This window comes from Trichoplusia ni, chromosome 7, assembly GCF_003590095.1.
Source record: "Trichoplusia ni isolate ovarian cell line Hi5 chromosome 7, tn1, whole genome shotgun sequence".
Classification (NCBI taxonomy): Eukaryota; Metazoa; Arthropoda; class Insecta; order Lepidoptera; family Noctuidae; genus Trichoplusia; species Trichoplusia ni.
The window spans coordinates 9633986-9642971 of record NC_039484.1 but is presented as its reverse complement, the minus strand read 5'-3'; the positions used below and the strand labels follow the sequence as shown (position 1 = coordinate 9642971).

At 32.8% G+C, this 8986-nt stretch overlaps 1 protein-coding gene across 4 annotated transcripts; it reads left to right on the top strand.

Moving 5' to 3' along the window:
* Positions 1-333: 333 nt before the first annotated feature.
* Positions 334-8695, top strand: LOC113495810 (persulfide dioxygenase ETHE1, mitochondrial). 4 transcript variants are annotated; one of them, XM_026874766.1, is made up of 6 exons: positions 334-489; positions 3143-3272; positions 6120-6264; positions 6563-6777; positions 7123-7393; positions 7841-8695. In XM_026874766.1, the coding sequence occupies exons 2-6, from the start codon at positions 3144-3146 to the stop codon at positions 7885-7887; spliced, it is 807 nt and encodes a 268-aa protein (XP_026730567.1). In that variant the 5' UTR covers positions 334-489; position 3143; the 3' UTR covers positions 7888-8695. The 4 variants fall into 4 exon arrangements, with proteins under 4 accessions (XP_026730567.1, XP_026730568.1, XP_026730570.1 ...); XM_026874767.1 differs by lacking the exon at positions 334-489 and adding an exon at positions 700-796; XM_026874769.1 differs by lacking the exon at positions 334-489 and adding an exon at positions 851-867.
* Positions 8696-8986: the final 291 nt, after the last annotated feature.

Genomic DNA, 8986 nt, shown 5'->3' with positions numbered 1-8986 from the left:
TCTTAAACAAAAAAATAAATTGTTGTAATTGCGTCTAGCCTGCCAGTCTGATAATAGTCTCTTTCAGTCTTTGCATGACTTAGCAGTTAATAAAATATTTTTGCATTACATACAAAAAAGACAACAGAATTTTATTAAAAAATAAATATAATTTATCAGTAAATAACGCTCAAAGAAAATTAATGAATAATGATTTGAATATTTTTAATTTAGTAAGTTTTGTTGCATCTCTACACCCGGAACGTTCCTTATAAATGTTATATGCCAAAGTCACTGTCACTCTGACAGCTGTGGAGTGTGAACTGTCAAATTTTCAAGTAGGTGTCTATTCGCTACTTGAATTTGAATATTATGTTCATCTTTATTTTTGTCCGAATATTTGGGTTTGTAGTGTAGTGATAATGATAATACGATATCGTTTACGATAACAATTCATCAGTGATATAGATAATTATTAGTTATTTTATTTAGTTTTTATTAATCCACCAAGTAAGTACACAATATTTTTTGTTAGTACACAATTTAATCATTTAGAATACAACCTTTTTAGTGGTCAATGCGAAATCTTACATAATTTATATGTTTATGTTTTATAGCCAAATTCGTGTACTAAAGCTCTACTTTCTTTCTTACATCATATTGTGTAATATTATTAGTTATCTTTGAACTTTTTGACATTGTTTTTATCTTTTGGCAATCAATATAGAAACAACTTGTAACGTGCATTACGGTTCTTATCTTTGTTCTACGTTTCCTGTCAGTATCGGTAAACTGAGTTAAAATTTTATTACAGGAGGTGAGTTTTATGTTTGCACTCAAATTGTAGTGATTAAATTTTTTAATTGCTTTGTTAATCGAAAATTATTGGTAAGTGAGGTTTTTTTCCACTAAGGGGCACCAAAAAAATTAGGGATTTGTTTTTCTTTGATTTAATGTTGCTCTCTAACTTGGATACCTACCAATATTGTAATAGACATTAAAAGTAGCAGAGATTTTTTTTTTAATGAAATCTTAATAATGTTCTTGCCAAATATTTCATAAATTAATTTCTTGTGTTTATACTAACACTGCTGGACAAATGGTCAGCTACTTTAACCCTTCAAGTGCCATTTTATACAAACAATTGTCCAGTGTTTTCCAATACTATATTTTATCAATATAGAGATGTTTATACAGTATGTTAGTAAACACACTCATTGCACTATAGGAGTGGGCAAACAATGAGCAATACTGACCAAGAGTATATCAAAATTAAATTAGCAGTGATACTTTTTGTCTCGTGACGGACAGTTGTGACTGGGCAATCATTTAGCAGTAAAGTGTCAGGTTGGTTATATTTAAAGATTTTAAACCTTGATTTAAAAACTAAGTGCAGATATCTCTTATTTTTTTTAATTATTATGTATTTAAAGAGTACCACAGTAGCATCATTTCTGATAATTAAAGTTACAGAAAGTCTCCTCATAAGAAATGATTTTCTCAAGATATAATTATGACATCTTAAACTTTACATCACTTTCTATTATTAAGATCATGTGGCACATAAATTACTTATTACTTTCCTGTTAACAATATTTATTTTTTCGCTAAATGAAAATTATAAAGTGATGATTGAATAAAGTCATCTCTTTAAATTAAATTATCAAAATTTGAAACAATGTTATTTTATAACCCAAACAACCATGACCATCTGACCCTTTTGAGTATTCAAATGTGCTGCCATTGCCTTTATTTCTTTTCTTGGGAAGGGAAAAGTACACTATTACAACCTTAGTTGACATAACATGACTGTGTGACATCATTAGTCATAGCTAAGAGGAAAAAAACAATTGACACAGAGTGGATTACATAATGCATAATTTTCGTAAAAGAATTCAAGACCTGTTCACAACTTGCGTTAATAGATTAATTATTTCATTTTGTTTAAAAAAGTTATCCGATAAACTTATAAGCTAGGATAAGGTCTCACAAAACAGTAATGAGTAAACACTGTTTGACTGTGAGATCAAAAATCAATGAAAAACAAACAAATTATATATTTTTTTAAACAACTCGCGCATTTAGTTATTTAATCCTCGTGTCACAGGGTTTCACTCGCACACAAAGACATCCAGACTCAGAACAAGCATTCGTGGATCACACAAATGTTTGTCCTACGCGAGTATCGAACCCGCGCCACGACGCGCACCGTGGGTCATTGAGATTATTTTTTTACCTTTACTATTCTATGCATGAGTATTTTTTCATGAATTAAATTCATATGTTCTTATATAAATTGTGTTTTATTACACAACCATTCATTGTTGTATTCATGATTTGTGACTACATAAACGTATAATTATGTTTAGTTCACAAGGTAAATATTATTTGCTACACCTCTGTGGTTTCCAAATGGCGTATTTAAATCCATAAATAAAATTGAATATTGTGTGTGATTATTTATTGATTTGGTCTATCTTTTGTTTCGTAAAATCTCGTAAAATAGATGTGGTTGGCGTGGTTGAATAAGTTTTTACAGTAATTACTACCAATTACTGCGATTTTAACTGCGTAGAATTTTACAAAAATTACCCGTTTTTTCTAAAATAGAAGTAAAGAAAGTAAGAGTTACTCCTTATTACATCAGCCACTAAAAGTTCTGTCAAGACTGGTCAAGCTATTTCAGAGATTAGAGGGAACAAACACACACACCGATAAAAATTAAATAAAATGTTGTTTTGGTAAATACACCATACACGCATGTAATATAATAAAACGGTTTTTTCAATATTACAAACAGGCTCTCCAATTGTATACGTAAAAAATACACAACGTAATTATTCCACATATTGTATTTAATAAACATATACTAATTGGAACTACTCCTTACCTCCACTTTTAAGAAACTTTAAGTCGTAAAAGATGTAAGTCATAGTTTGATAAAAAAAGGTCGAAACTTCTTTTAAAATTAAAGTTCGAAGACTAATGTTCACACTATAACTAGCCTTTTCTATTGCAATCATGAGAAATCTCATGAATGCTTACATAAACACACCTTTAATACTACTTAAACAATAATAATAAACCTGTCATGTTACTAATGCACATAACCTACCCATGTAAGATGTTAATATCATTGTGTAATAAGAACTCTTTGGTTCAGGATGCTGCAGAAACTGTCATTCGGTGGTTGGCGCGTAGCCGGCGCGGTGTGCTCGCTGTCTAAAACCGGTGTACGAGTTAGATTCATATCTACCGCTATGGATAAGGGACAGACTTTCTTTTTTAGACAGGTATGTAAACAATTTTTAATTTACCAATTTTATATATATATAAAAAAAACAGTGACTTTCGGTTATGCTCGTTGCTCTTTAAAAGAAAAAAAAAGTCTGTATTTTTTATTTGGCGCGTAATTTTCGTTGCTTGATTATTTCGAAACGAACTTTTAACTTAAAAATTGAAAGTTTTTTTATTACTTCATTAAAACAACAACAATATAATGTACTGAGTTATTATCAGACTAAAATTGAAGTTGTTTTTAATTATCTATTAACACATTCTTAACGTGGAGCCCATCTGTGTTTAATTAAATATTAATCGCGGCACCGGTAAACTTATTTAACCTACATTTGTATTGTTTCGATTCCAATGAAATACTTAATTCAAATTGTATTTATTTAAAAGTAAAGGTGTTTAGTATCTTATTTAACTAAAATCAGTCGCAACAGTAAGTACAGTCGAAATAAATGAATTAGTCCCGTTTAAGTTAAGAAATAATCATTTTGTGCGGTCAAGGCACTTCAAATGTCCGCCAAATGTTGTTCGAATACTAATGCTCTCCATTGTCGGTTTGTAGAGTTTTTGCATGGTTTACCGGTCTTAAGGCAGACCTTCATTAGCAAGGTTACCTTACTAATATTATTAAGAACGATATAAATATGGGTTTGAGAATGGACCTCACAACCCAACAACTACAAAAAACTAAGCTCGTATTCTCAGACTCTAAGGTCTTAATTCGAAGGTTTCGTCAGTAATACATAGAAATTACACATTTATTCATAGTTCGTATTTCATACAACTTTTTATGACGGAATCGTATTTGAAAATCAAGGTTAAACGGGTTATCCGCTGTGCTTAGATGACTAAACCACGGTAAAACATAAATTATGCTACGTAATTATGACTGGCACATAATTTGTCCTCTTCTATTAACTAATAACTCGCCAGTATCGTCTAGTATAGTCTTAAATTTGTTGATAGTATTACCCGATCGGGGTTTCATCAATATTGTCATAAAACACTCATAACAGAATTCTGGAACTGTCGCGTGCGTGACCCAGAAGCGTGTTAGTAAATATGGTGTAAGTTCCCAACCAATCACAACTAGAAATTCTTACATCGTGCCAACATTTCAAGACAATCTAGTACGAGTCAAATAGACTTGCGCTAAAATAAGTTTTGTAGCTCTTATTAACAGCATTACCTAAGTCTTTATGTTATGGTTTAGTTTAGCTATTCTTGACTTGCATCCCAATTGAAGTAACAAAGTATCTATACAATTTTAAATCTTGCTATAAATGCTTTTTTAATAGACTGCAAGGATAGAACTGTGGTATGGGACATCACGCCAGATCCACTTTGCGCGACGGGTCTCGAGACGTGTCTCGAGTTTGTCACGACTTAGGGCCAGCATTTGTGTGATCCACGAATGTGTTCTGTTGAGTCTGAGTGATTTCGTGCATGTGACTTGAATTTTTGTGGCAGCCTCTGAGATACAAGGATGAAATTAATTTAATATTGCCATTTTGGATTAGATATTTTAAGCTTACGGCCTTCGATACAATACCAAGACTGAAATGAGTTTATCATTCTTTAGTGTACTTATTGATTGTTTATGACGTTTGCCGTAACTAACAACAATTTCCATTGTTGATAGGCACATAGATAGTTTCTGTTTCCATTGGTACAAACCCCGTGGCTGCAAAAATGAGGATAAAACGATCAGAAATAGCTATTGCTGATATCAAGTGTATTATTAACGATGAGCTAATCGATAAAGTTAAATAACAGATAGATAGCTGAAAATTCTATCTATTGATTAGCAGTGTTCAGATAAGCAGATAATTGTCGTTACTTCATTAGAATGTAGGGAAAACCCTTGTACGAAAACGTACAATAAAAGTTGTTAACTGGAGAGCTAGTGAACCCTGGGAATAACGGTCTTCCTGTATGCCTTACAGGAAGACCGTTACTTCCAGGGTTCACTAGCTCGTGGACTATGTCGTTAAGCTACTAATTCATCTAAAGTATTGTCATTACTTGGTGATCTCCCTGCCTGTTTATCAGGTACACGTATACTTTAATATTTAGCGTGATAAAATGAAATTACACAAACCCAGTGTTTGTAAAAATAAAGGATAACACGATCAGAAATAGCTATTGCAGTCACGATGAGCTAATCGATAAAGTAAAATGACAAACAGATAGCTGATAATTCTGGAAAAGAATGCTATTGATAAGCAGTGTTACAATAGTGGTACAATATATGGAAAACCCTTGTATGTACGTATTAATTTTTTTTTGATAAGATACTAACTAATCAATCTAAAGTATGGTCGTTTTTGGTATATACTACTTGGCGATCTCCTTGCCTGTTTATTAGGTATCCATACTTTCATATTTAGCGTGATAAAATGAAATGTGACTTTCGAATTTATGACATTAAATGCATGAGCAACTCTGTTAGTCTGTCACGCTTTCATAGCTATATCATTCCGATAATTATTAGCTGAAACGAGAAGAACCAACATATTGTTACCTTACTACTAAAACATCGTCTGAAAAGGGTAATTGCTCTTCAACATATAAGATAAACTCACAGACGGAACGAAGTGTACATTAGGTCTACGTAGCGAGGCGGTAAACATTTTTGTTTGTTTATGATATAGGTACCTATGATATTCACAAATAACGTAGTTCTCTTTCGGTACCTTCATTCTCAAAATCAATTGAGGTGATCCATAGATTACAACCCCGAAAAACTCACAGACTACTATAATGCTAGCAGAAACATAATATATTGATACTTGTACTATTTTTTTCTATCTTCAAATGTTCCCTTATTTCCATTCCCGTTCCAGTTATTTGACACTGTAAGCAGTACATACACGTATCTGCTGGGCGATCCGCGCACTAGCGAGGCGGTGCTCATTGATCCCGTGTTGGAGCATGCAGAGAGGGATGCTGCTCTTATCAAGGAGTTAGGGTTCAAGCTGGTGTATGCATGTAAGTGTAGATATTCATTTTGATTTTATCATTGTGAAAGTAAAACTCCAAGATTTGGTTGGTGCTGTTGCTATTGTAGAACTTTGTCAAAGCACTATGTTATGGTGTGTCGCTTTCCAAAATGTCAACGTTACTGTTGTTGCTTGTGACTTCTTTCATAATTACTATATATTAAAGTCCATTTTCGACGTAGCACCATTCCCATCGCATTCCGCATCTAATCCGACAAAACATTACATAAATATTGCATTAAAGAAAGCACACGTCTAATCTAACACAAATGTTCTTCTCATTTCAGTGAACACCCACATGCACGCCGACCATGTCACTGGTACTGGGAAGCTAAAGTCATTACTATGCGAAACTCAGAGCGTGATCGGCAAAGCCTCAGGAGCCCAGGCAGACATACACCTGGTGGACGGCGACGTGGTGAAGTTCGGAGGTCATGAGTTGCTGGCCAGCGCCACTCCTGGACACACTAACGGATGTCTCACTTATATTTGTCACAAACAGGTTGGTACCGAGATATTTTTTTTACCTGAATACTCGCTTTTGGTTGTATAAGGCCATTTTTAAATGCACTACTAGGTTTTAATTCGTATGAGAAAACTTTTAAACCTGTCAGTCAACAGTCATAAAAAATCGATAAGATTATAAGTTAATCAATGTTTACATTTTTCTTACGTATTCCATATACATATGTAGTCATTTACAAAACCCGCTATATTTTTTGATTACCTAGAAACAAAACAGCGACGCGATAAAACTTAAAACTCAAAGGCAAAGCCATATTTAGTAAACATGGACCGAACGACCTACAACAGTGAAAAATCTAATTCTCTCTCTACTTTATTCCAGGGTATGGCATTCACCGGCGACACCCTCCTCATCCGCGGCTGTGGTCGCACCGACTTCCAAGAAGGCTCCTCTGAAACCCTCTACAAGTCTGTCCACCAACGTATCTTCACGCTCCCCGACTACTACCTGCTATACCCGGCACATGACTACAGAGGACAGACCTCCACCACTGTGTGGGAAGAAAAGAAATACAATCCTAGACTGACGAAACCGTTGAATGAATTTATTACTATTATGGAGAACCTGAAGCTACCGTACCCGAAAATGATTGGTGAGTGACTATATCTACGTTATTTATACTACAGCACCATAGTTTAGTTCAATGAGACATTATCAGATTGATTCGAGACGGCAGTGTATTAAAAGTTGCTACTAAACGGCAACTTGCCAGTGACATGCTAATGTGACTTTGTTAGTTTCAAGTGGAATATAGAGATGTTTAAAATCTTACTTAGATAAATGTCGCAGGTAATTTCGGCTGAATGCTTCTTGAATCGTGATACTGACCTGATATAGACGAATATAATTTTAGATCGTGTGCGCAAAAGATGTGACAAGTGCTGTCGTTTTGGCAGATATTTTCTAGTAAAGTAAAACATTAGTTCAATTTGAGTCTACTGAGTAACAAAATAAAAAAATAAGGGTACCTTATTTATACCAACAACATAGCGCCACCTGTTATACATTTCATAGAACTAACTTAAACATTTTGTTTCAGACAAAGCCGTGCCCGCCAACAGAGTTTGCGGACTACATTATGAATAATTTAATCAGAAAAGGTATTAAATATCTATTGCTCATGTATTATTCACATATTAATACACACAACATCGAATTATAACTATTTTTACTAATATGTACAAATCTATGGCCAGTGATAGTAACATAAAGATTAGTTAGAACGAAATAAATCAGCATTAGAACAGCTAGCTAGCATTCAAAAAAACATATTATTTACGTACATTTAAAATTGTGTTATTTTGTGTAAATATTTCTGTCATCAGAAAACAATAGTTTATCCAAATAACGTGTAATAGAGGCTGAATAAAAATTATACGAATTAGATTCATATAACACTAAAATTATTATAAATATTAGATGTAGTTATCATCTGTGATAATTACGGCAAATTTAAAAACATATTTTAAAATAAATACATAATCTATAATTATATATTATTTATTCAATGCTAGATTAGTGTGTTTTCTTATAAAATTTCTCTTTTTGCCAAATAAATTATTTCTTAAAAATTTCGTGTCTAAAAAGCATTACGGGTAGACAACCCTTGTTATAACTTACAGGGTATCGAAAAAGAGACCTACCAAATGTGAATGCAAAACTTAAAAACATTGGCAAGGACGTTTTTAAGAAGTATGGCTTTGTGTCAGGGAATTTTCGGCTACAGTAATATTTTTTACTGCTACAACTCAGGACCTCGTGTATCAGAGGCGCCACCTAGTGGACACCCAAGGTAGCTCCCAATATTATCAATAACATTGGCCGGTTTAAAATTTAACAGACTTTTTTTTAGTTCTTAATAGTCACACAAAAAAAGAATGTTCCTTATAATATGTGAAATCAAGAAATTAAAAGAATAAACAAATTATGTATATGTATGACTACCTGTATATTTATGTATAAGACTTTTATGCGCAAGAAATAAAGTAGTGTATTTTTTTTTGTAAAGCAATTGTTGTAATATTATTTTAATGTTCGGATTATATTATCATTGTTTAAGCAGAAATGTTATAGTGACAATTATTTCTATTTGTTTTTATGTGAATAAATATTGTTGGTTTAAAATGATGTTGTTTCAATTACGGTCAAGTCATCAAGTAAAACACCCTTTTTTTACTTAATTGTG

Coding starts and splice junctions, on each gene's coding strand:
- LOC113495810 (XM_026874766.1), top strand. CDS start 3,144: ATGCTGCAGAAACTGTCATTCGGTGGTTGGCGCGTAGCCGGCGCGGTG. Junction 3,273..6,119: donor AGACTTTCTTTTTTAGACAG/GTATGTAAACAA, acceptor TTCCCGTTCCAG/TTATTTGACACTGTAAGCAG. Junction 6,265..6,562: donor GTTCAAGCTGGTGTATGCAT/GTAAGTGTAGAT, acceptor TTCTCATTTCAG/TGAACACCCACATGCACGCC.